This window comes from Mus caroli, chromosome 19, assembly GCF_900094665.2.
Source record: "Mus caroli chromosome 19, CAROLI_EIJ_v1.1, whole genome shotgun sequence".
NCBI classification, from domain to species: Eukaryota; Metazoa; Chordata; class Mammalia; order Rodentia; family Muridae; genus Mus; species Mus caroli.
The window spans coordinates 613,230-640,722 of record NC_034588.1 but is presented as its reverse complement, the minus strand read 5'-3'; the positions used below and the strand labels follow the sequence as shown (position 1 = coordinate 640,722).

Genomic DNA, 27,493 nt, shown 5'->3' with positions numbered 1-27,493 from the left:
AACTCAGAAATCCGCCTGCCTCTGCCTCCCAAGTGCTGGGATTCAAGGCGTGTGCCACCATGCCCGGCTGGCTAGCTTTCTTTCTTTCTTTCTTTCTTTCTTTCTTTCTTTCTTTCTTTCTTTCTTTCTTTCTTTCACTCTTGGTCTTTTGAGATCTCTGTGTAGTCTTGTCAGTCCTGGAACTTAGGCTGGCCTCGAACACAGTTATCCACCTGCCTCTCCATCTTGAGTGCTGGGATTAAAGGTGTGTGCAGTTACCTCCGGATTGAGACAGGGTGTTACACTGTAGCCTGGGTTGGTCTTGAGTTCATGGTAATCATCCTGCTTTGGCTTCCTGAGTTCTAGAATTACAGGTATGAACCATCATGCCAGGCTTATAGATCTTAAACATAACCCTCAGGGCCAGAGAAATGGTTATTGAGTAAAAGCGTGTGAATAATTGTGACAGCCTGAGCTCAATTTCCAGGGCCTTCTATAGTAGCCGAGTAGCACCGATGCCTACAAGTTATCCTTTGAGCTGCACACATGCATACCTTCCTCTCAGTAAATTAGCAAGTAAATGTTATTCAGACAAACAACAACAACAACAAACACCCACTGAGCACCAGAGCTAGGGAGCTGGCTAGGCCAGTAGAGCCTGAAGACCTGAGTGGGGAGCTCCAGAGCCCATGTAGGTTCAGCAGTGCATGGTTGTAATTCCAGTGGCGGTGAGATGTGGGCTGGAGCCAGGCAGCTCCTTTCTAGTGAGGTTCCAGCCTAACTATAAGCACTGTCTCTAAATGGAGGAGTGACCCACTGTTGTTTCTGATCTACATACACATGCACACACACAAATAAAACAAAAACAGTCGGGAGGATCATTTCAGGAGTTCAAGACCATTCTGGACCACTCTGCCCTATCTTTAACTGACAGCTACCTGGGCAGTGGTGGCGTATACCTTTAATCCCAGTACTTGGGAGGCAGAGGCAGGCGGATTTCTGAGTTTGAGGCCAGCCTGGTCTACAAAGTGAGTTCCAGGACAGCCAGGGCTTCACAGAGAAACTGTCTAGAAAAACAAACCAACCAAACAAACAAACCTGACAGCTAGAACTGCTAAACTTATGTCCACAGCCTGGCACCTGCCAGGCCTGCCACACTTACCGGGTCAATTTATAAAAATAAGTCTTTATTTTTAAAGATTTATTTATTTATTATATGTAAGTACACTGTAGCTGTCTTCAGACACTCCAGAAGAGGGCGCCAGATCTCGTTACAGATGGTTGTGAGCCACCATGTGGTTGCTGGGATTTGAACTCTGGACCTTTGGAAGAGCAATCAGGTGCCCTTACCCATTGAGCCATCTCACCAGCCCCCGTGGCACTCATTTATAATAACCCTGTGAGGTGGCACTGAGATCTTCATTTTACAAATGGAGAAATAGGCTCAGGAAATTTAAATAACATGCCTTGGGTGGCATAGATTGATAGTTGTAGGCTCTGAAATGTGCCAAGTGGTCCCTGCCTCATAAACTCGCTCTTGGCTGGTCCTGAGAGGCCTCTGTGGCAACTCAGACAGGGAAGTGATACTCAGTCTCCCATGGGGACCTGCCTCACTGTATTCTGTCTGCCTGCAGCTCCCTACACCATCATCACATTCCCCTTTCTCTTCGCTGTGATGTTTGGCGACGTGGGGCACGGACTGCTCATGTTTCTCTTTGCCCTGGCCATGGTCCTCACTGAGAACTGTCCAGCTGTGAAGGCTGCACAAAATGAGGTACGAACCATCCATACCTGACAAGGGAAAAGGGATAGAGCACAAGAGTGGAACAGCCTCTTGAGCTGAGCTAAACAGCACACCATCTCCCCCTGCACCCCCAGATCTGGCAGACCTTCTTTGGGGGTCGATACCTACTCCTGCTCATGGGTCTGTTCTCCATCTACACTGGCTTCATCTATAATGAGTGCTTCAGCCGAGCCACCACTATTTTCCCCTCAGGCTGGAGTGTGGCTGCCATGGCCAACCAGTCAGGCTGGAGGTATGACCTATAACCCTCCCTACCCACCCAGGGCCCCTGGCCCACTGTGCAGCTCTGACATTATCTATTTTTACTGCAGTGACGAGTATCTGTCCCAGCACTCCATGCTCACCTTGAATCCTAACATCACTGGCGTCTTCCTCGGACCATATCCCTTTGGCATTGACCCGGTAAGTGGGCATACTGGTGCATAGGAAGGAGGTAGTTGGGAAGATCCAGGGCTCCACAGATCCATCTGTTTACTATTCCCCTTTGACAGTTGGCACTGTGTACTTCCTGTAAAAATGGTGGAGTGGGGGCTGGGCGTGGTGGCACACGCCTTTAATCCCAGCACTTGGGAGGCAGAGGCAGGCAGATTTCTGAGTTCGAGGCCAGCCTGGTCTACAGAATGAGTTCCAAGACAGCCAGGGCTACACAGAGAAACCCTGCCTCAAAAAAAAAAAAAAAAAAAATAGTGGAGTGGGACACAAGTATAATTCAAACCCTTGGGTGATGGGAGGCAGGAGGATCAGAGTTCAAGTGCACCCTTGGCTGCATAGAAGAGTTCAAGGCCTGCCTGCATTACATAAAACTGTCTCAAAACCAACCAACAAACACCTAGAACAGAATGACAGCCCTGTGTGTGAAACAACTGGTCCATGTTAGCATCACCCTATTGAACAGATGAGTGAAGCCAAGGCCTGGGTGCCTGAGCTACCAGCTGAGCTACCCTAGTCACTAGCCCCTTAGAACTAGTGACTTAGTTGCTGGGACTAGGTTTGTCAGGGAGCCAGGGAATGAGAGAAACATGGGAGGGAGTGGGGTCCATAGTGTCCCTGCGTGCTCAACTCTCCCACTACCCCAGATCTGGAGCCTGGCCACCAACCACCTGAGCTTTCTCAACTCCTTCAAGATGAAGATGTCTGTCATCCTTGGGGTCACGCACATGGCCTTTGGGGTGTTCCTCAGCATCTTCAACCACGTGTGAGCTAAGGGTTGCCAGTGGGTGTGGGCAGTGTCCTTGTGGGTCTAGGGTGCTCTGACCTGTCTGTTCCCACAGGCACTTTGGCCAGGCCCACCGGCTACTGCTGGAGACCTTGCCTGAGCTCATCTTCCTGCTGGGCCTCTTTGGCTACCTTGTGTTCCTCATTGTCTACAAGTGGGTGAATGTCTCAGCTGCCAGCGCCTCCTCGGCCCCCAGTATCCTCATTCACTTCATCAATATGTTCCTCTTCTCTCAAAACCCCACCAATCATCTGCTCTTCCATGGGCAGGTAGGCCACTTACAGAGGGTGGCTGACTTTCTCACTGGGGATGCTCTAGTTCAGTCACTGGGTCACCAGGAGCTGCAGAGCCATCTGAGGCATGGGCTGTAGGCTGGAATACTGCCAGACAGTGATGTCAGAGCCAATGGACTAAGGTATTAAGAACCTGAAGTCCTTCCTTAAGAGGTCCTTGTTAGTGTCCCTGGGGGAGGAACTACAGTTCCCAACGATCAATGACCACACCAAGTGACTGGTTCCATGCACTGTGCATGGTTGCCTTGCCTTTCTTGCCCACAGGAAGTGGTACAGTACGTGCTGGTGGTCCTGGCTTTGGCCACCGTTCCTATCCTGCTGCTGGGCACACCCTTGTACCTGCTGCGCCAGCACCGCCACAGAAGAAACACTCAGAGAAGGCCAGCAGGCCGGCAGGTAGACACAGAAAGGATTACGGGGAAGGAAGGCTGCATGAGGAGTGACCTCAGGCTGTGCTGCAGGGTGGGTGGCAGGCTATTCCAGGGGCTGGAGCTGTTGATGCTATCTCTTCTCAGGATGAGGACACTGACAAGCTTCTGGCCTCCCCTGATGCGTCCACTTTGGAGAACAGCTGGAGCCCTGATGAGGAGAAGGCTGGGAGCCCAGGGGATGAAGAAGCTGAGGTGGGCAGAATAGTACTCTGTTGGGGGAGGGCTGCCAGCTCCAGCTATTGTCTCATGACCTCTTACCGTGCAGTTTGTCCCTTCTGAGATCTTCATGCACCAAGCCATCCACACCATTGAGTTCTGCCTGGGCTGCATCTCCAACACAGCCTCCTACTTGCGTCTCTGGGCCCTGAGCCTGGCCCATGCCCGTGAGTGACCTCTCTCTGAGGGCCTCAGTATCCTACCTGGTCAGATGGGGCTGTCCCACAGAGGCGCTTCACCAGCTCTAGGGGCAAGGAGGATTCAAGGTTGCTCTTGGGGTGGGGGTGTGACAGGCATTCACGAACTCCCTTATTTGTGTGCAGAGCTGTCTGAGGTCCTGTGGGCCATGGTGATGCGCATAGGCCTGGGCATGGGCCGAGAGATTGGCGTGGCAGCTGTGGTGCTGGTCCCTGTGTTTGCTGCCTTTGCTGTGTTGACTGTGGCCATCCTGTTAGTGATGGAAGGGCTCTCAGCCTTCCTGCATGCCCTGCGGTTGCACTGGTGAGCACCCTGTAGTGAGCCTGGGCATGGAGGGGATGGGTGGATTTCCTCTTACCTTCCCCTTTCTCACACCCAGGGTGGAGTTCCAGAACAAGTTCTATTCAGGCACCGGCTACAAGCTCAGCCCCTTCACCTTCACTGTGGACAGTGACTAGCACCCACTGCGATCCCTGCTTCTCCGAAGTGGGACAGGAATAAAGAGCTGGCTGGCCCAGGAACTTTGCCTTTGTCCTCTCTGGGGTACCAGGGTTAGGCTGACACTACAGTGGCCAGAGCTCTAGACTCTGAATATGACATCTATTTGGACCATTCTTCAGCGGAGTTAGAGGATAGGAGGCACTAGTTTAGGATCTAAGCCTTTAGAAACTGTTGGGATAACCCATGAGCACATCTCCAGACTCTTGGGGAACCAGAGGGTTAGCTCTAGGGCCAAGAAGGAACAGTTTAGTTTTGTGGGAGTGGATTCCAACCAGGTAGGAGGAGTGAGCTTCCCATTTTGAGATGTGCAAACTGGTTTTAACTTCAGACCCTGTATTCCCTGAAGTCCTTAAGGTCCTCCATGTTTAGCTGAGGTAGGAGTCGCCTCATTCATTCCCTCCGGCTGGGAGGCACATACATAGCCAGTGCGTGTCAGAGGCCAGAGACTCAAGTTTTCCAAGTTACAAAGTAGTTCTTGCAGCTGAAGGCCCCAGCAACAAAGGCTGCTTTGAGGCCAGAGCTGCTCTGTGCATAGTGAGCCACAATGGCCTCAGCCAAGCTACTGGGGTAGGTGGGGGATGGGGGGTTGTAGACTGTCCTGCTGAAGCTCTCTGAATACAGGGCTGGTAATGCTAGTGTCTTTCAGGCACTTTCACATGCTTGGCAGACTAAGCTAAGAGGAACATAACATAGTTGGGCAGAGTGTAGAGGATCGCCAGGACATTAGCAGGCCACTAGGCTGACTATTCCAGTTGCCATGGGAACAGCATGCCTTAACAGCAACACGCACGGTCCTGGCAGTGATCACCACTTACAGGTGTGATTGATCAGACCAAGATGGATCTGAGTAAGATATAACAGCAGATAGAGTAAGGGCTACAAAGGTCATTTGGGAAAAGCACTATCACAAATGGGTAGATGTAGAAAAGCAGGAGTTGGGCTGGAGAGATGGCTCAGTGAAGGTAAGATGGCCTGCTCTTGCAGAGGACCTGGGTTTGCTTCCTAGCACTCACTGGGAAGTTCTCAATGGTCTGCGACTCCAGTTCCAGGGCATCCTACTCCTGAACTTCTGGGACTCATGTGTATGTACCTCTTCCTACCACATAATTAAAAAAAATAATAAAAATAGTCTTTAGTCCCAGCACTCGGGAGGCAGAGGCAGGCAGATTTCTGAGTTCGAGAACAGCCTAGTCTGCAGAGTGAGTTCCAGGGCTACACAGAGAAATCCTGTCTCAAAAATAAAATAAAATCTTAAGAAAAGCATGAGGGCTCATCATGCCTGTTATTTCATTAGGCAGCTGAGAGTCAGCTGGAGTGAAGCTACTGTGAGGCAGGGCAAGAACAAGCAAGCCACGGCCACCATTTCCATCCTATCTGTCAGTGGAGAGTTCAAAGAAAGAGCAACAAGAAGAGCTGCAGCTGCTGTCTGGGCCTGACTCCTGGCAGAGCAGCAGAGTCTGTCAGGAAGGGTGGCAAACCTGGGGCCATGGAGATCAGCAGGGCACAAAATTTGATGTTGCACTGAATGAGGTGTCGTGTGGTGAAGAGGATGTCCAGCCTGGCACTAGTCACATGGCTTGTGTGTGCTGAGAGCAGGGCACTGACATGAAGGGTAACAGTCTGAGAACAGGTTTCAAGTTGTTTATTTATCTGCATAATACAGTCTCGGTGGTAGCAGAAATATGTGCACAAACAATTCAGAGTAAAAAAAGTCTAAGTTTATCCCATTGGGTATTAATGTACATGGATTTCACAGCTCTAAATCTACCTGCACCCCAATACCCCACAGACGGCTGCTGTCTCCCAGTGACATCAGATGGGAAGCAGCTTCATAGGGCTATGGGCAGAAGCCCGAGTTCCAGGCCAGGCAGAGGGAAGGCAAGAAGGGGTGAGGAAGCTAGCTCCACTGCTCCTCCCAGGAAGCTGGAGCTATAAAGCACACCCAGTTAGGACACTGAAGTTATGGCCAGTCAGTGGTGCTGGTCCATGTAGTCATGCGTACACAAGCACAGGAGGGCTGCAGCTACCACCTGCAGATGCATACCCGCAGTCAAGTGTACCCTGTACAGAAACAGCTGGTTGCCCATCCATAGACCCCACAACTCAGGCTCCTCCTGTTGAGCTACTTCACAGTATATCTGTTCACTTGCCCTTCAGAAGTGTCTCCAACACATTGTCAGACTGTCACCTTCAAAGCCTGGTCACAATTGTGTTGCAGCACATTAATATCCTAAGTCAGCACTTGGAGTACCCACACAGCACTGCTCTGCCCAGCTGGGGCCGTAAATGGCTGAAAGCTGTAGGCATGCAGCCAAAAGGCCTTCAGTTTAGGCGGGTTCTGAGCTATTGCACTATAGTACTATATTTCTGCTTCCAATCATGGTTCAGAGTCCTAGTGAGAGTGTAAACAAAGATGAAAGAAATGTTACTCCACTTTAATATAGTCTGTAGTATCATACACATCGGTGCTCAGTAGTGAGACAGACGTCCAGGCCTTCTGCCCAGGGCAGTGGTCACAGCAGCGCTCCACTGAGGGCCTGGTGCAGCCGCCTCCCGCAGTCTAGTGGTGAAGAGTGGAGCCATCCATTCACACCCCAAGCTTCCTCTTCTGGTCAAAGTAGGCCTCAAATCTGGCTTGGGCATATTCCTGGGAGAGACCAAACAGAGTACTTCATTGTCGGGTATACTCATGCCACAGAGCATGTGTAGAGGTCAAGGGACAACTTGCAAGGGACAGTTCTCCTTCCACCATGTGGGCACTAGATTACTCATCAAAAGCTTGGTGGCAGAAGCCTTCACCTGCTGAGCCAAGTTGCTGACTTGAAAACCTGCTTTAAATATCCAAATGTTTCCTGTCTTTACCTCATGGCATCATTACCAAACCTCCCACCTAATCATCCATCTAGTATGAGAGGGACCTGTCCCAAGAAAGAGTCTCATGTCAAGGACAGCTCCTATGGTCCTGGAGTGAGGCAATTGTAATGTTGAGAAGGGCCTGCAGAGCTGCACTGCCTTGGTGCCACTAGGTCATCCAATGCCCAAATCAAGCTCACACCCCACAGCTCTCTCTTCCTTGCAGTTGGGAGAATTGCCCCTGAAACATACCATGTACCCAAATTCAATGGATGAAATCTTGGCCTGTACAATGGACCAAAGTCCCCAGAGGAAATGAGAGGCAAGGGCAAATCTGCAATCACAAATGTGAGAAGCACATAAGTCATTTGAGGTCAGTCAGGGAATCAAAGAGGTCATCTTAAACCCCAGCCATGCTATCAGACATCTTTCTTATGCTTTAAGTGCTGCCTTAGCCCTTTTGCAGGACTGTATGTGAAAGGACTGGAGTCTTTCCACCTCTGGCCAGCTACGGGAATACTTACTGGTGTGAATATACCCAGCTGCCTGGCAGGGCACACAGAACACTGGGGTGGCCATGCTCTGCTACAAGAACCACCAGCTGACAGTAGCCCCTGAAAACCTGCCCCGTGCACTCAGCAGGAAGCTGTTCCCTGAGCAGGATTCTCTAGCCCACACTCACCCACAACTTTCCAGAGCTCCTGCTAGAGTTGAAATAATAGATGAGTGGAGCCATAATCATGTTTCCAGCCTCTCTTTGCAAAGACACAAACCAAACACCACTGACTGACAACTGGTTATACTTGTCAACACAGAGCAAGGAAAAGCTTACCTGTTGACTTCAAGCAACATGTCTTCTTTTATAGCAGACTGCTCTTCACTACTGAGGCTTTCAAAATCATTTTGGAATGTAGTCAAGTAACTGGAAATAAAATGGAGCTTAAAAAAGAATTAGCTATGTTAGGATGGATGACTGTTAAAAACACTGCCAATAGTAGCTGCACACCTATCATACACTGCCACTGCCTTTGTGTGGCCAGAAGAGAACGGCAAGGCCAAGATGGCTTCTGACCCTAAGGCCCACGGATGGCATTTATCCAGTAGCTTTCATTAGGTAGGGTATACAACATGAGCATCACAAAGTAACACTGCTCAAGGGGGCTGGAGAGGACCACTGGCTACTCTTTAAAAGGACCTAGGTTTGGTTCCATAAGGTGGTTTACAACCTTCTGAAGCTCTAGTCCCAGGGGAACCAATGCCCTCTTCTGATCTCTACAGGCATTATATACACATAGTGAACTGACATTCACACAGACAAAACAAGAAGTCCAGAAGGCTATACCACTGCCTCCGAAGTGCTGGGATTAAAGGCGTGCGACACCACGCCCGGCTCAAATAATGTTTTTGAATATAAGCAAAATGGTTTTTCTAACCATGCCAAAATTTAAGCAGCGCCACCGTGTGGCCGGAGTTCGGCTGAGTAGCACAGCACAGTACTCATTCTAGCATGCAAGAAAAAGACCCACATGGGCACGTCTTTGTTTTGTTTTTTTCTGTAATGAGAAAATATCTTTTAAAAACAAGCATGGGCCAGGGTTGGTGGAGCACGCCTTTAATCCCAGCACTCGGGAGGCAGTGGCAGGCAGATTTCTGAGTTCGAGACCAGCCTAGTCCACAGATTGAGTTCCAGGACAGCTAAGGCTACACAGAAAAACCAAAAACGAATTAGTTGAAAAACTAAACTAAATAAATAAATAAGAAAGAACGATGAGTGTGTCATCAATACAAATGCTTCTCCTACCTGTTGTTTCCGGGAAGGATACTTCTGAATGTTCGCTCTGAAGAAAGGATACTTCTCATAGGTATAATCATACATCCATTCACAGAAATGATTTCCAATGTCAAATCCCCTGAAAGAGAGGACAATTCAGGCAAGGGATAAGGCACTGCAGGCCCTGCAGGCTCCCTGAGCAGAACGGGAAAAAGCTAAGTGAGGGCTGGGGACCGGCTCCACCGTGAACGAGGAGAGCACTTGCTGCTGCTCTTGCAGAGGACCCGTGTCAGGCAGCTCACAATTGCCTGCTAATCTCAGGCCTCTTCTGGCCTCCAAGTGCCCTCAGTACTAGGCATAGGCACACATGTAGTGCGCATACATACATACATACATACATACATACACAAAGTATATTAAAAGCTGAATGGCTGAATCAGCCTTAAACGGGACCTCTGACCCCCAAGGTAGGTTTCCAGCATAGATCTGCCCAGTCTAGGCAATAGCTCATATGGGCTTTCTGGGGTAATAAACTGCCCCAACATAGGAGTATGGTACTGTTAATTACACACAGTCAATTTGGTAAGCAACAGAACCACAGCAGATGGAGAACCAAAGGTGCTACGTGAATGCTACTTACTTGGGCACCTGAGCACAGTGCTTCTGTGGCAATCAGTGCTCAAGTCAGGAGAAAAATCTTGGCAGTCCAAAGGAAGAGGCAAACTTAAACTGCTTGTGAGTGCCTGCTCTAACTGCATGGGAAAGCTGTGCTAACTTGCCTCAGGAAGTGTGGAGGCTTTTTTCTTAGTATGCTGTTTGAGCCTATACTTGCTCTGTATGACAATAATGTAATGATACTGACACTGGCATTTGACTATAACACATTACCTGTAATTGTAACTGCTGTATTCAAAGTCAATGAGCATCAGCTTCCGCTTTTCAGAATTTTCCTGGTCTTCCAACAATAAGATATTACCTACAAAAGATTTGGGTGACAAGACATTTTATAACACAAGGCTCGACCCTTGCCAGCTGAGTGTGATTTTCACCCCAAATGATTTCAGCTTTGGTCCTAAAGACATCATGGGCATACAGAGTACAAGCTTTCTCATGGTAGCGGCCTAGCTCTAAGCAGGAGGGCTCCAGGACCACCTGTTCCTACTCCCTGTCCTTCGGGCTCTCTGCAAAATTACAGAATAGAGCCAGACCTCAGCTACTATCTGGAGCAGTACTTCCCAAAAGCTTCACAGAGCATCTGTTAGAGTGCATCTGGTTTCCTTATCTCAATCTCCCAGAGCCTTGGAATTGGGTTGCTATCATCAACTGCCCAACTGGGGCCCAACTGATTGTCCCTGCATGCTATCCAACCCAAGAAGATCAGAGACAATGAATGCCCTCTGACTTTTCCTGCAGCGGGTGGTGAGAGGGCCTGGAGCCACACCTTGCTGGTTCTGGCTCCTCTCCCCGAGGTTTCTGACACAAGTAGTTTCTAGGTTTGGCAGTGTGTTTCCTGATGCTTCCATGATGATGAAATCGACAATAGGAGGAAGACACCCAAAATTGTATAAGATAATACAATCCTGTCCTTTCTATCTTTTCTACACTTGGCCATCAGACAGGTGACTTGGTCCAGACTCCTCTCTGGTGATGATCTGCACACTTCATCACCATGGGGACCTGGTGTGGCTGTGCCTAACAGGCAAAGCTGTTGCTGAGATTTCTATATCCTGCTCTACCCCACTAGTGGGCAAGCCAGGATCAGCTAATCGGAAAAGTACTTTAGCTCAAATTAATGGCTTATTTATGAGGTGGGCTGGAGAGATGGCTCAGTGGGTTAAGAGTACTGACTGCTTTTCCAGGTCTTGAGCTCAAGGATCCACGCAGCAGTCAATGGAAACAGAGCAAACATTAGATGGAACTAAGGGAGTCTTTGGAAAGAGTTGGGGGAAGGATTAAAGGACCTGAAGAGGATATGGACTCCACAGGAAGACCAACAGTCAATTAACCTGGATCCTTGGGGACTCCTAGACACTGAACCACCAAGCAAAGAGCAAGCATAGGCTGGACCTAGGCCCCCTGCACATATGTAGCAGACATGTAACATGGTCTTCATTTAGGTCTCCCAACAACTGGAGTAGGGGCTGTCCCTGAACCTGTTGCCTTCCTGTGAGTCCTGCTCCCCTAAATGTGCTGCTTATCTGGCCTCAGTGGGAGAGGCTGTGCCTAGTCCTGCAGTTACTTGATGTGCCAGGGTGGGGTGGTACCTGGGAGGGGGTGGAGGGTACTTCTCTCTTTTCAAAGGAGAGTTGGGGGGAATGGAGACAGGAGCTGTGTGAGGGGGGAACTGGGACGAGGGGGGCTGATATTAGGGTGTAGAGTAAATAAATTAAAGAAGAAAAAACCAGTTGCCTTGGTCATGGAGTTTCTTCACAGCAATAAAACCCTAACTGAGACCCAGGAAAAAAACAGTAAAATTCCCTAACAGCAGCAATATGCTTTACTGTAATTTTTAAGTTAAACAGCCCGAGTCTTCCGTGGTGTGTGGGCATTTTGTGGGAAGGTGGTCTGAGTAAGTTGTACAGAGCCTATACAATCTGGGTCTTCTGCTTTGCAGCCTAAAGTAGGACTATCTACCACAAGGAGTTACATACAAACAGACACATGTGGTTTCACCCCAACTCCTAGTTTAAAGACAATTTTTTTCAGATTTTTCTAATATATGTATTTTTAATATTGTAAATGTAAGCAATACTTATTCATTCTTTAAGAACTTGCTTTTCTAACTATTATCCAGAAGGTTTTCTTTGGTACAAAGTTCTAGCTCATTTTTGTGCTAAACTTCACTTGCTGGCTGCATCTTATTTCAATGTACTTAGTACACCTGTGCTGTCGTCTTGCATGCTTCACACACATACATCAATGGTCTTCTAAATATAATACAAACTTCATCTTTAGCATGCAATGGCAATTCTTACCTTCTTGACAGTCATTATGACAAAATACAACTGGAGATCTAGTATACTGCAGCAATGACCTGGAAAAAGAAAGCCTCACTGTTACCCATGGAATTCAGTAAGGGGAATGCATACGCTCATGTGGCCATCACAGAGTCTGCATTCCAACCCAGCACACCCATTCACATCCAGGAAACCATGTGTCGTTATATGTCTCAGCAGAGAACCCACTCAGCATCTCTGCACTACAAGCTTTTCCCACTGGACTACTGTGCACTCTCCTGGAACACAGCTGCTCCTCATGAGCCTAACCACTGACTTCTAGAATGGTTTCCTTCACAGCATGTGCCAGAACTAGACAATTGCTTTCTATCCTAATAAAGGAAGAGTTCCTTAAAGGTCTTGGCACCATTTCCACCTGGCATAGCACACAGGCCTGCACCTAGCCTCACCAGGAGGACACAACAGGGGTTTCTGCTCAGAAACCAATCTCAAGAGCTTACGTTTAGCCTCCCACCTCCCTGGCCTACTACCTCTACCCATCACTCCTGTTCTAGGTAAAAACACCTCACTTGACCTTGGACATTCAGGGTTGGAGATGTGGCACAATGATTAAGCTCACTTACTTACTTACTTGTAGAGGATATTGAGTTCATGAGTTCAGATTTAAAAATAAAAATAACATCTTTCAAAGACAAATTCACCCTGCCCACCCACAAAAGCCAGCTGTCGTCACACACATACACCTTTGATCCCTGCACAGAGACAGAGGCAGTCTGATCTCTAGAGTTTGAGGTCAACATGGTCAACAAAGTGAGTTCTAGGACATCCAAGTGTCAGGAAAAGAAAAAAAGAAAAAGACAGACTCCCAGGTTTAATCCATCCTGTTTACCAGGACTTACTCCTGAGAGAGCATTTATTCTGTAGATGAGGAGCTACCACAGCAGGGTAGGGGACAGAAGGCTACACTTACCTCAGGTTCTCGAGCTCGAGAGGCAGGTTGTAAGAGAGGAACTTGTGCAGTTGCTGAACTCTGGTCTCCCTGCTGAATTTGAGTCTTAGTACTTGATTCAGGTATCTGCCATAGGAAGGACAAAGACCAGTGCAAAGCTAAGCAGGCATATTCTTAGGCCTCATTCAAGCACCCAACTCTAGTCAGTTCCAGTCCCAAGGAAGCCCAGTTTCTCTAGGAACGAGGGAGGGGATGGTTGGACCTCAGTACTCAGGGAAGCTAGCTTTCCACCCACCCACCCACCCACCCGATAGCAATTTTGCAAACAAGTCTTCACTCTTGGTCCAGGAATTGATTGATACATGCAAGAAAGACTTATTCATGCGCCACACACTACAAGTAACCGCATGCACAACCAATGACCACCCTGGCAGATGAAGGGACGGACGCACTCACGTCTGTTACTGCCAAAGTCACCAAGGGTAAGAGTAATGAGGGTCAAGTAACCTCCACACTTACTTTTCCATTGTTCCAAAAAGCCATTTTGGTTCCTTATTGAATGGCATTTTCATACCATGGAATGTGGCCATTTTCTCAGCTATTTCTGTAGAAATATCTGGTAAACATAACTCTTCAGTGTCCAATCGCCGGCTCTGGAAACAGGAATCAGGAACCGCCATTTATGCATGCAACCTAACAACTGTACTGAGACCACACCACCTTGGAACCAGGAACCAGTTAGAATAAGTTATTATGAAAGTCTCACCCAGTGCAAAAAATGTTCTTAAGTAGCCCAGCATGGTGGTGCATGCCTTTAATCCCAATAACTCAAGAGCCGACAGCAGGCAGGTCTGTGAGTTCAAGGCCAGTCTGCTTTTACATAATGAGACCCTGCCTTCTAAAAAAGGAAGACACAGCATCTCCACAGGTGGTGACCATTGGGTGCCATGCACTTGTGTGGAGAGGAGCACTGGGTACGCTGAGAAGAGTGTACAGTCTCAGAGCAGGGTGTACAGAGAGGAGCAGGTCTATTTCGTTAAGAATCTAAGGAAGTTTCTCCTATAATGAACAAGAAACACCATTCATGTGACATGTGATAGATTTCTACAGCTACAGCTCACGTTATCACTTGTCAAAACTGGTAGCTGAACATCTTCCTATCAGGGAGGCCCTAGGTTCAAGAGGGCCACCAACTGCAGCTGCTGTTTGGGTTGCTATGGAGCAGATGTCAGTGTGACAACTAGGTAGAAAGGTGGGCATGGAGGTCAAATCCTAGCCTGTAGACATTGTGCTGACCCCTGATATGGCCTGAGGCCTGGCTATTCCTGACAGCCCTTCCACAGGGTGTTCAAGGAATCCTGTGGTCTAGAATATCCTTTTGGCTTCTCCCCACAAGCTGCACTTCTGCAGGTCTCAAGGTGTGGTCTCCCTAAAGGTACAAAGCAGCAGGTACAGGGTAGGATGAAGTGCTGCCAGTCAGAGAGATCCTGCTCAAAATTTTGCTTCAACTTCAAAGATATTAAGGTAGGCATGGGACTTCATTCCTCAGTGCCTTGTTTCCTGTTGTATAGAATAGGAATGATATTCAGCTCTCTCAAGAGCTGCTTCCAGAGGGAAGACAATGGCCTACCTAATCCAGGGTAAATCTCAACAATTGGAGGTGTCTCACACTTAAACCCAAGAACCATGCATGGAACTTAGTTCTCAGTTCTGGAATCCTTTCCAAGGCATTCTCAACAAGGCACGCACGAGACTTGACTGCCAGATACTTTGGACTTCTGAGGACAGCTCACGAGGCTTTAAAAATGCCACTTCAGATACTTAACACTTATCAAAAGGAACGTACTCCCAGAAACATGTCCTTAGGCCACTGTAACAACACAGTGTTCTGAGGAAAGCTAGGTAGTTTAAGCCTATCACACCCATATGTTTTAACCTGTTGCTCCAAGGGCTGCAAGGAACAAAACAGCACAAGATTAGATCAAGCACAAGAGAAGAATGATGCAACCAAGAGATTCAGGGCCACTCCTCTACAGCTGCTGCCAGACTGACACACACAGCATACTCTTGCTTTAAGATGGCGTCTCACTGTTTCACCTGCAGTTCACTATGTAGACCAGGATGTGGCCTCCAAGTACAGATATCATCCTACTTTTGCTTCCTGCGTGCTGGGATTAATGGCGTGCACCACCATGCCCAGCCTTCTTGCTTGTTTTTAGACGGGGTCTCAACTGAAGGCCTTGGATTTAGGATGATTCTTTTGCCTCAGCCTGCTGAGATAACACGTGTGAGCCACCAGTCTGGCTTAACATTCTTTCTATGTAGAAGAAATACACTCATAATATGACAATAAAAAGTATAGCACATAAGCAAGGAACCCACTCATTAATTATCAAGTATTATGTACTATATATAACCATGTGTGCTATATATTTTTCTTTTTTTTTTAAAGATTTATTTATTTATTATATGTAAGTACACTGTAGCTGTCCTCAGACACTCCAGAAGAGGGCGCCAGATCTCGTTACGGATGGTTGTTAGCCACCATGTGGTTGCTGGGATTTGAACTCTGGACCTCTGGAAGAGCAGTCGGGTGCTCTTACCCACTGAGCCATCTCACCAGCCCGCTGTATATGTTTCTTTTGTTTTTGGTGAGACTAATATATATTTGTTTATTTGGATGACTATGCCTATATAGGAAAGAAAGAAGCTAAGATATATACCAAAAAAGACAAAAACAATAAAAGAGTCTCATGTAGCCAAGGCTGCCTTAAACCTTCCAATGTAGCACAGTATGAAATCCCCAGCCTTCACCGCCCATGTGCTGGTATTAGATGTGCACCAGTTTGTATAACAGACCTGAAGAATTACTTACTTAAAGTGCCCCAATTTTCAGTCTTTATCTAGCTTGGAACTTTCTATATAGACCAACCTGTCCTCTTAACTCAGGTATCAGCCTGCCACTTCTTCATAGGTGCTGGGATTAAAGGAGGGTTCACTGTGTCCTACATGTTCTAAGAAATTCTGTATGTTTTGGGTTTCACTGTAATGCAAGGCTTTGAGTCTCAATAGTTTTCTGCATCCATTTGTGTCTATGAGTTCCTTATATGGTTGGTCAACCTGATCCATGGTTCACAGTCTCCCTGCTCCCTCCCTTTGGAGATTTGATTAAAGATTTCCCATCTAAGCCCAGCAGTGGTGGTATACATCTTTAGTCCCAGCACTTGGGATGCAAAAAGCAGGCAGATCTGAGTTCAAAGACAAAGAAGAGGGAAGAAAGGAGGAGGAAGAAGAGGAGGAGGAGCAGGAGGAGAAGGTAAGATTTCCCACTTGTTTCAGTGTAAGCGCTGTAAAAAATTTCTGTGTGTGTGTGTGTATGGTGTGCGTGCACACTTATTTTTTAAATTTTGTTAAAGATTTATTTTTATGTTTTGCCTGCATGTATGTCTATCACATGGGTGCCTGGTGTCCAAAAAGGCCAGAAGAAAATGTTGGATCTCTTGGAATGGAGCAACAGATTCTACTTGTGAGCCACCATGTGGGTGCTGGGAAATTAAAACCCAGGTTCTCTGGGAGAGACTGAGAATTTTATCTGGATGTGTATTTGTGCACAATGTACATGCCCTGGTGCCCATGGAGGTCAGAAGAAGGCACTGGACCGAGCCAGTACTGAGAAGTGAACCCAGATCCTCAAAAGAGCAACAAGAGCTCTTGACTGCTGAGCTACCTTCCATTTAGTATTTCCCACATTTATAAACCCCACAATTAGTATTTCAAATGACATTTAATATTCTTATTTTGCCACAAGAAGGAAAGGGAGTCCACCCTGTTGTGATTTCCATAATCTTACCGGGATAAACTGCTCCAGTCGGCCTTGGGGAAAGATGCCATAGAGTTTTGGCCCAAGTGACCTCTCTGCAAGAATGGCAAACATAACACTCTCCAGAACCATCGCCTCAGCCCCCTAGAACAGATGGCAACAGAGCAGGTATTAGTGTTTTCCTAGACAGGAAGTGCTAGCTCAGGAGCAGGGTCCTCCAGGCTGCTAGGCCTTCTTTGGCATGGGCAATGATTCTCCTCTGAGCAATGATCCCTCCCTCCATCCCTCAGTAACCCCCTTCACACACACACACACACACACACACACACACACACACACACACACACACACACACACAGGACTTACACAGGATCTAGCTCACAGCATTATACTATATAGATGATGTTTAAAATTAAATTTAAGACACTAGTTTCAAAAACACAATTTTCCCTTCAAGTAATGTTAAGAATAAAAAGGTCTCTAACCCAATACATTGCATACTAATACTCTGTAAAAAATGCTTTAAGACAAATAAAAAAATTGGTATCTTATTTCAAAAGTTGTGTTCATGCTATTTGTTTTGAGAAAAGTCTCGGGTAGCCCAGAGTGGCCATGAACTATGCAGCAGATGGTTTCTCCTGCCTCTGCTGGGATTACAGACATCCTATGCAAGAACTATTCCAACCCGTGCAGTCCTAAGTGCCTGTAGTTATCCTATGTTACTATATTCACTGTATCTTAGGGAGACAGCTACTGGGCTATCCACTAACAGAAGTCCTTTCTCAAGTCAAATGGTATTCTTCAAAGCAAGTCACTTTATAGACTGGCTTATTAAGGGCCACTGCTTTTTATTGTGTCTATTCACTTTACAACATAACTGTGTGGAGTCTCACCCTTGGCCTCTAACCAAAGACAACAACATCCATTCTGATGAAGATGACTTAAGTGCCCCTCCACTGAATACCCGGTGAGCTTGAACCTTGTCTGTGGATTCTAGTTTTGAATTTCAATTCTTGTCTCTGTTACATTAAAGCCATTATGCTCTTCTAAAGAAGAGCATAAAGATTTATTTTATTGTATGAGTGTTTGTCTGCATAAATATACGTGCAGTGTGCGTGCCCGGTGCTTGAGGAAGTCAGAAGGCACTGGATTCTTTGGAAGTGGAGTTCTGGATGGTTCAAGTTACTGTGTGGATACTAGGAACTGAACCTGGGTCCTGGAAGCACAAGTGCTCTTAGCCACTCAAGCGTCTCTCTAGCCTCCTCCCTTCATCTTCTAGCTTTAATCCTAATAACTCATAGAACTATGACTTAAAAAACCACCTTTCCCCCCAATTTATAGTCATTCCTGTCATCCTGAAAACAGCAAATTAGGTAGGGTATGTGTGTGAGTTGTCATCTGATAAGCGTAGTGGGTGTAAGGGCCTTTGGCTCTCTGAGAGCCTTGTTCATTTATTGTCTTAGGTCCTAGCTCAGATACCATCTTAAATTTCACAACTTTATTTTCTACAGTCAGGCAGTTCTATGCCACGGAGCCCGTGTGGAGGTCAGTGGGTAACTCTTGGGGGTCAGTGCTCTCCTATTATATTACCTCATAGGCTTCTCTCCTATTATATTACCTCATAGGCTTCTCTCCTATTATATTACCTCATAGGCTTCTCTCCTATTATATTACCTCATAGGCTTCTCTCCTACTACCTCATAGGCTTCTCTCCTATTACCTCATAGGCTTCTCTCCTATTACCTCATAGGCTTCTCTCCTATTACCTCATAGGCTTCTCTCAGACTCAGGGAGCCAGACCTGTGCTAGAGCCTCCACCTGTCAAGTGTCTCACTTGGCCCCAATCCCACACCGACAGGGATAGGTGTGTGTGTGCACACTCTCGGTGCACATCCCCCCTAAAATCCACCTTCTTCCCAGCTTTCAGGTGATTATGATCGCTCTTTGTTTTTGTTTTTGTTTTGTTTTTAAGAGACAGGGTTTCTTTATGTAGCCCTGGCTGCCCTGAAACTTGCTCTGTAGACCAGGCTGGCCTCAAACTCAGAGATTTGATCACCTTTTGTTATGAAATATGCTATGTGTGAAAACAATCCCAGATAATCATGCTTAAAGCATTCACATTACAAAACTCAGGGGTTGAATTCACAAACCAGCTCATTAGGCAATGGCAGAATGCCACAGCTGACAAGACAAAGGGACGAAATGCTGTTTCCAAAGCCGTCAAAGCACACAAAATCATAAGTCAGTCACTTTCCCTTCTGTGTGGACAAGTGCTTGTTCCTAATCCCTACAATTACTGTAATCTTGTATAATCCCCATATTAGTCTAATTATACCCTGTGAGGCTCAATCTCTCTTTATTAGTTGCAAGTGTGTGTGTTTGACAATATAGATATTAATTTGTTCAGACTATAAGGAATTGGGTATCGCATGGACTTGTATCTTTTTTACAACACCGAATACCTAGAGGATCAGCAGATGAAATGTTCTTATTGCTCAACTAACCCTCGTAACACATTGGTTTAGGAGGGACAGTTACTGCAGCCCTGTCTGACCTGAAGCCCGATACTGCAGAGACTCTCAGGGGAGCTCAAGCGAAGGCCCTCAAGGTGTCCTCTGCTGTAGTCCTCTCCCCTGTAGGCTGGGAGCAGTCTCCTCGGCGCCTCCTACAGTGGAAACTGCAAAAGCAAGCAGAGCCTGACCATAACTGAACAAGAGGGTCCTGGAGTAGGCAATCTCCCAGGTATGGCTCCCTGTAGCTCTATGTCATCTGCAGAACTCCCCCTCCCCCACACCCACATTCTAACTTTCAGTATAATTTTTAAGCTCTTTCTGTTTAAAAATCCAGACTTTTGTTATGATTAAAATTTGTTTTCCAACTTCCCACACTGCAGAGTGATTACAATGACCATGAGGGTTCAACTCCGTCGGAAATGTTAAATTTTGTACTTTTCTTTTCCTTGTGGCAGTCTTAAGTAGCACTTGTTGACCTTGATCTTGTTATAGCTAACCCTGAAATTCTGACCTTCCTTCCTGCTGGGATTAAAGTGTGAACCACCATGCCCAGTTCTTGCAATGCTTGCTGATGGAATCCAGGGTTTTGTACACCATATGCAAGCACTGTCCACATAAAAAGAAAAAAAATTAGCGAAGAGAAACGAGAGAAGAGAGAGAGAATGTGCTTGTTTGTGGCTCCTACATGCCACAATATGGGGGTCAGAGGACAACTTTCAGGAGTTGGTATTCTCTTTCCATCATGTGGGCACTGGGGATTGAACTCGGGTGGTTAGGCTTTGTGGTAAGTTGACTTTACTCGATGAGCCATCTTGCCAGCCCTTTCTGGTTGGTTTTGAGACAAAACCTTTGCATTATTGTCCAAGCTACTCTTAAACTTCCAATCTCCCTGTACCTCCTGCATCAGCTTCTCTAGTGACACAACACTTGACCTCACATGTTAGATTAAAAGTAAGTTTCAGTACCTGCCTATGTGCATGGCAGGACTGGCACTGGTACAATATCTTACCTAGACTCTTGCAGAACCCATTAACCTGCACACACATGTGGGGCCCAGACAGAGATAAGCAAGCAAGCCCCTGATGCTCTCCCTGGTGGCTATGTGAAGCAACACAACAGTGATCAGAACAAACAGGGCGTGGGCCCCAGCCCCTCGCTCCATGTCATCCACTGGGCCAGTCACAGGCCAGTGCTACCTTCTTGGAGAAATCAATACCTTACCTTAGTTTCAAAAATAAAACATTCATTCATTCATTCAAAACACAAAATGTTTGATAAATATTCAGCATTGTGCCAAATATCAGGGAACCAAAGAGTAAGCGCCATCAGGCCCTGTCTGTATGGCTCACAAAGAGAAAGAACTAGGAAATGACTAAATGAACTACAGACGGAGTCAGGGCCATGAAAGGACACAAGGTGGGTTATTACAGACAGGTTATGAAAGGGCAGTGATTTCCAGACAACACTGAACTGAAGTGCAGGGTGCAAATGGGCTGAGTTCTGATGGAGGAAGTCTGGAGCAGTTAAGGAAGTAAGAGAGTGGTTACTCAATTGGGCAACCAGGACAGTCAGGAGCAGTCTGTGGGACAGACAGGAACATGTGAAGCAATATACATTGAAACCTTATACACTAAGCAAACTCTCGGAGCAAAAGAGAAACTGGCTTATTCCTGAGAACTAGCTCTCTACAGCAATGGTCTTGAAGCAATCACAACAATAAGAGCCCTGAGGGCCCAGGAAATATCAAGGAAGGGAAAGTGGAAAGAGTGTATTAGCCAGGAGATGAGGGGGAACACTGCAACAAGCTGTCTTCATGACGTGGCATGGCTGTTACACTTGAGAGCTCACAGCACCTGTGGTTTTCTACATTAAGACCTGCACAAAATCAAGCCAGTCAGCATTCCAGAGTGGAGGGCAGTGGTTGTTACATGGTACCATTCTGGCTGAGGGGTTGTTAGCAGTTATTGGCAGTGAACGGTTTCTGTGGAAAGGAGAGTCAATTTTCTCCAAGTATGTGGCCCTGGCTGGTTGCCATGTTCTAATGGATGGCCCACATCTATCTGTGTGCATGTTGGCAGTACCAACTTTAATACTCTCTTCTGACCTCTGAGAGCACTAGGCATGCACATGGGGCACTTGCAAGCAAATCACCCACAGACAAAAATACAAAAAATACAAATACAAAGAAAAAGTTCCTAAAATTAGCATTTACCCATCAACAAATACAACCAAACAGTATACACATCAACTCTCACCCTCACAACAGCATAATGTTTCCTGATTTTTTTCTACTCTATTTCATTTAGAAAGCAAGCTGGGTGTAACATACACATCCTAGTCCCTGATAAGACTACTGTGTTTAGGCAACATACTGAAACTTTGCTTTCTAAACTCACCCTCCCACCCCCAAACCAAACATGCTAAGGTTTCACATAACATTTCACACCACTTGCAAAGAACTGACGCAAATATGGGCAGTGGGAAGAAGCAGCCAAGGGAGAAGAGGAGGCAAGATGGCTGCCTTTATAGAAAAAGGAGCTATAGATGCTACTGAGGGTCCAATTAGAGGAAAGCAAAATGCCTGCTGATTTGGCAATGTACAAGTTGCTAGTGATAAAAACTAGAGCTTCACGCCGGACGGTGATGGCGCACGCCCTTAATCCCAGAACTTGGGAGGCAGAGGCAGGTGGATTTCTGAGTCCGAGGCCAGCCTGGTCTACAGAATAAGTTCCACGTCAGCCAGGGCTATACAGAGAAACCCTGTCTCCAAAAAAACAAAAAACAAAACAAAACAAAAACTAGAGCTTCAGGAGTGATGGGTATATGGATAGATAGGAAAGGGTGAACAAAAGAGAGGCATCTAGATGGGTGAAAGAACAAACTTATACTTTTCATTATCTCTATAAAGTTTTAGTTCTGTAGGGGAGAACCCAGTCAGTAAAAGGTTTGCCATGTATGTGTGAAACTTTGGTTCCTAGAACTTATATGAAAAAACTGGGCATGGTGGGTGCTCTTGCTGTCATGATGTCAGGCAAGCACTATACCACTAAGCTATAGCCTCAGCTTGCTTTTTCCTTTTTAAAAAAGGTAAGACAAAGATTCCCTCCATAGGGGTTGCCAGTGGAAGGTAGCACAAAAGAGAAGGGGTTGGAATAGAAGATGTCAGATAAGGGATGAGCAGCCTAAGAATGAGTTTCATACTTCATACCTAGGGTGGGACAGGAAAGCTGGAGAGAAAACAGATACCTGAAACAGACCTTAGAACCCAAGGCAAACCTGAGTGTGAGGCTTAGCAGGCTGCCAGGCAGCAAGCACTGCTGAGGTGGAACACCAGCTCTCTCTCCCAAATGTGAGATTCTCTAGAGTGCATTAGCTCGGGCTGTGGAGTGCAGTGCAATAAAGGCAAGCATGGGGGTTCGGCTAGGTTCAGCATGGTAGGGGTTACAGGACTGTCAATCAGAAGAAAGCACTGAGGCTATATGGAGGGAATGCCAGTGGAGAATATTCATGGAGGGGACAATGTCTGCACTACAGACCTCCAAGAAGTCAAAGTAACTGCTTAAGACCCACATGACAGAGGGTTCCTCCCACTTCTGTCAGGACACACAGACACAGAGAGGACATTAGAAGGAATAATTGGAAAAGCTCAGGAGGGCCAGCCACAGAACGATGACAGGGGTCAGAAGGGACGCCAACATGTTACAGAATCTTAGCATAATGAGGCAAGAAGCAGACAGCCCACAGACCAGGATGAAGGCTGGGGTTTCTCTTGTTAAATGTTTGGATGCAAAATGGAAGAAGCAGGAGACAGCAGCACTTGTGAACAGCTAGATAGAAAATGTCCTCTGCAGAGGGCATGAAGGGATGACCTGTGGGCTCTGGAGCAATAGTGAGAAGAGGAGGACAATTATTATTTTGGCATTTATATATGCACGTGTTTGTATGTGTGTGCATGCACATGTAGAGGTCAGAAGATAAATTTTGAGTTCTTTCCTTCCACTATGTGGATCTGGGGATAAAACAGGTGGCAATGAGGAATGGAAACCAACTCTCCCACACTCTGTAACTAACTCTGTACATGCCAACCCCAAATCACAGGCAAAGTCAGATCCCTGTAGAGCGGGTCCTGAGAAGGAAGGTGAGGGACAGCTGTGATTGTCTGTCTTTGAGGATGGCAGCTGAAACCCAAGAGAGGAATGAACAAGAATGTGGGTGCCAGCAGGCAAAGCAGCAAATTTCTGGGACAGGAGACTCTACTACTGGGTTGCTACTGCAGCTGCAACCTGACAGGGAAAGCAGGAAGCACCAGCTTACAGTCCAGAACCTTCCAGGGGTGGCCAGCTGGCCATGCGACATTGATCATCTTGTGCACACAAGTGCCCCTTCCCTGTAAGTCTAAATACACAGGAGAATCGTCACTAGGTGCCCACACTCCACAGCTCATTTCACATCTGGAGTCTCAAGTTCCCTCGAATGCATATGTCTCGGTGTCATTGGCTCCATTTCAGAATCTGGGAAGAAACCTTTCCAACCTGGCTACCAAACCCAGGACAAGCACTGCCACTTCCTAGGGGCAAGAGTACCAGTCAGACAACCAGGCAATGATCTGCTTCCTAATGATGGCGAGACACTGCCAGGGGAGACAGATGCCTCTACAGCAGAGTATCAGGCATTATTACCTAAGTCTGCTTCTCAAACACTGCTTAGAAATTGTCACTACAGACAATTCGACTCCCTAACCTAAGGAGTCAGGAAGCTCCTTGCGGCTCAGCCTTAGTGAGCTGGTTCCAACTGGTCCAGAGCCCTTCTTTTGAAAAAGAGTACAGAAACCACAATTCGGCAGGTAGGGCTGACCACCACCAGTTTACAGCTCATGCAAATGAGAAGGGACTTACTTACTTGAAATTCATTTTCATTCTGAGCTTGTTCGGATCCCTCTTTATTACAGGACCTCTATGAATGAGAAAAAGCAAACACTTCCGGTGAGATGGAGCACTCTAAGCAGACACTAACTTTGCAACCACAGAATGGGTGTTCACAAAACACCTCAGATATTTAACAAGGGCTTTTGGCCCCCCAGGTGACCAGCATAGTCTAAAGGCACCAGCAGTCTCCAGCACTTGTGCCAAAACCTTCAAATGCTTCATCTTTTTACAAGGAAAGGGATGTACTGCTGAGACCAAATAGCTGTGCCTCTCATGGCTGTCCCCATGTACCTTTCACAAGTTCACTGTTAGAGGAAAGTCACTAGAGAGTGCTCTCTTCCAATCAGGCCGTCTAAAGCTCTGCCTGAATTAGCTATGTGGTTCTCTCAACCGAACCTGCAAAACAGGAATGTGAACACGCCTGTGGAGGGCTGCAGGCAGCAAACAGCATGGACAGAGGACAGCACGCAGCAGATGATAAAGCATGTGAGCTCTACGCACCTGCCACTTGCCCAGACTAGCCCTTTGTTCCAACCAGTCGAAGTTCTATCTCATCTGTTCCTCTTATATACAGAGGACTGTGCATTTAACAAAGCCCTAGGATTAGCTCATAACTGCCACATTATATCAGTTTCCTTTATGAAATTGCAAATTACTGGCAACCAGGCTTCTAACAATAAAAACAGACTGGATCATCGACTGGGGCTAAGAGCTTGGGCTATTTCTTAAAGCTCCCCCCACCCCAAGTGCTTTAAATGGAAACACTGTCTTAATAATGGGAAGGGAAAAATAAAATCAGAATATAAGAGTTTTGTCAAAATTGTACAATCAGCTGCCTTCAAAACTGTTATCTTACAATTACATCAGGTTTACTTGAGCCAAACCCAAAAGGTATCCTGTAAAGGAAACCTCCATTGAAGAATTTTAAGCTAACAGATTCTTGAACAGCCCATAAAAAACATACCTTGCCATTCCACAGCTTTATCAAAAACACCTGTACCAAGGGTGGAAAGTGTGGACAGGAAAAAAAATGCCACGTTAAGCAACACCGGCTACTCTAGCAGCATTCAAAAGACCCTGTGATAAAGCAAGGGCTCTCACAATCATATGCCAATAACATTCCAACAGATGTCTTAATGTGTTTCGTATAAAAGGTACATTTATCTTACTTCTTTATAAAAGCAGACAGTGTAAACATCCATGTTCATAAAACTATGTGCAAGAGGCTCCTAACACTGGTGCTTACATGTAGGAACACACCATGCGGGTGAGTACATCTCTAACAGAGCAGTAAGTACATACATGGCTGCTACTTTCATCTGTGTAATCTGCATTTCTCTGATGAAAATCTACATGTTACAGGTTAAATCCCGTTACAATGAAAGGTACAAAAGCCAAACTATACCAAGAGCCCTTGCCCTTTGCTGACAGTGTGAGGAGACTCGGGGATTAGAAAGTTTTACCGCTTCTTATACACAGAGCACTCTGGCACTGGCCCCATTGTTTTGGTATCGCCCAACAGTTTATCTCAAGGGATCTATGGGTTCCTCATGAATGACAGGCTCTGCTTTTTTACTGTTAGTGCTCCCTCAAAGCACACATAAACAATCCTGATGCTTCTTTGCTGTGGCTGGTGTAGGCAGCCACATGGTAGTGCCTCAGAGCTGACTCAGGTTGGGGGAACTGACTGCATGTCAATCAGGAGACCCAATGGGGTCTTCAAGGAAAGTTATGAACAAAACAAGTTCTATGGTCTGATAGTAACATACTAATACACTGTAGAAAGTCAGGACAAATGAAGAATTTTCACATTCTCTGATCTTTGCTGTAACGGGATTTGACCTGTACAAAACCCTAAGTGACTATGGTTATTCCTAGGCTGTTCCTGCTCTAACTGTATCTTAGGGAAACAGTTAACAGGTTGTTAGCTAACAGAAGTCCTTTCCCTGTCTAATGGTGCTCTCCAAACACTTTACCTAAAAATACAAACTACCTTAGTCCCAAAACTGCTCCTTTTAAAGATATTGTTAACAATACCAGGACATAAATTCCATTGCTCCTTTCCCACACCCACTCACCCCATCCTGTTCCAAGTGGAACCTATGATCTATACCATAAGAGCACCATCACAAAGACAAGATGGACTTCTGTAGTCCCATGTTCTATTTCCTCAGTACAGAATGAGCTGGAACTGGGGAGAAAGGACAGGAAATCTCAAAGCAGGAAGAGAGATGGGCCATGAACTTGTATAAAGGCAGACACCGGCTAGGGTGCACCAGCCGACACCTACTCTGTGTGGGAGTCCCAAAGACTGTCCAGACAGAGAGCAAATTAGGAATTTAGAATGTGTACTAATTTATGTTATTGACACAACTTTATTTAAGGCAGGTATTAAAATACTTTGTTTAAACATTGAGTACAACTTTACATTTTCCTCCAACTAACTTGAAAGTTACCCAAATTTTAATATTAGTTATTTTATTATCTATGTGTGTGCTGGAGGTCAGAGAGCCATCTTTGGCAATTAGCTCTCTCCTTCCACTGTGGTTCCAGAGATACAGTTCAGGCTATCAGGTTAGTATGGCAAATGCTTTTATTCACTAAGCCTCTCAATGGCCCTATATAATATCTATTTATGTGCAGTCTTACAATTTTTTATTCTATGCTTTTATTTTTAATCATGTGTGTTTGAATGTGGCTATGAACACGTGTGTCTGATGACTGTTGGATCCCCTGAAAAAAAAAAAGGAAATGTGGGCTGGAGAGATGGCTCAGCAGTTAAGAGCATTGCTCTTCCACAGGTCCACAGGGTTGAGTTTAAATCCCAGCAACCACATGGTGGCTCACATCTATCCGTAATAAGATCTGATGCCTTCTTCTGGGGTGTCTGAAGACAGTGACAGTGTACTCACATATAATAAATAACTCCTTAAAAAAAAAAAAAAAAGAAAGCCCAGCCTGATCTACAAAGAGTTCCGGGACAGCCAGGGCTATACAGAGAAACCCTGTCTCGAAAAACCAAACAACAGCAAACAAGAGAGAGGAGAGGAGAGGAGAGGAGAGGAGA

The 27,493-nt window shown here is 46.3% G+C and overlaps 2 protein-coding genes across 4 annotated transcripts in view; one reads left to right on the top strand and one right to left on the bottom strand.

Moving 5' to 3' along the window:
• The window catches only part of Tcirg1 (T cell immune regulator 1, ATPase H+ transporting V0 subunit a3), a 12,325-nt gene extending 7,667 nt beyond the window's left edge, over positions 1-4,658 (top strand). For both annotated transcript variants that reach the window (XM_021151394.1, XM_021151395.2), the window contains exons 11-20: positions 1,614-1,753; positions 1,858-2,015; positions 2,095-2,185; positions 2,860-2,978; positions 3,055-3,268; positions 3,557-3,688; positions 3,808-3,915; positions 3,989-4,106; positions 4,263-4,440; positions 4,517-4,658. In XM_021151394.1, coding sequence (XP_021007053.1) covers positions 1,614-1,753; positions 1,858-2,015; positions 2,095-2,185; positions 2,860-2,978; positions 3,055-3,268; positions 3,557-3,688; positions 3,808-3,915; positions 3,989-4,106; positions 4,263-4,440; positions 4,517-4,595 — 1,337 coding nt within the window. In that variant the 3' untranslated portion in view covers positions 4,596-4,658. The remainder of the gene's footprint in view (positions 1-1,613; positions 1,754-1,857; positions 2,016-2,094; positions 2,186-2,859; positions 2,979-3,054; positions 3,269-3,556; positions 3,689-3,807; positions 3,916-3,988; positions 4,107-4,262; positions 4,441-4,516) is intronic.
• Positions 4,659-6,265: 1,607 nt separating this feature from the next.
• The window catches only part of Chka (choline kinase alpha), a 40,632-nt gene continuing 19,404 nt past the window's right edge, over positions 6,266-27,493 (bottom strand). The window contains exons 3-12 of one of the 2 annotated variants that reach the window (XM_021151494.1): positions 24,401-24,454; positions 17,019-17,132; positions 13,688-13,821; positions 13,190-13,294; positions 12,238-12,296; positions 10,151-10,238; positions 9,293-9,401; positions 8,324-8,430; positions 7,744-7,825; positions 6,266-7,285 (exon numbers count right to left, since the gene is read on the bottom strand). In XM_021151494.1, coding sequence (XP_021007153.1) covers positions 7,226-7,285; positions 7,744-7,825; positions 8,324-8,430; positions 9,293-9,401; positions 10,151-10,238; positions 12,238-12,296; positions 13,190-13,294; positions 13,688-13,821; positions 17,019-17,132; positions 24,401-24,454 — 912 coding nt within the window. In that variant the 3' untranslated portion in view covers positions 6,266-7,225. The remainder of the gene's footprint in view (positions 7,286-7,743; positions 7,826-8,323; positions 8,431-9,292; positions 9,402-10,150; positions 10,239-12,237; positions 12,297-13,189; positions 13,295-13,687; positions 13,822-17,018; positions 17,133-24,400; positions 24,455-27,493) is intronic. The other variant, XM_021151495.1, reaches the window with a different exon arrangement.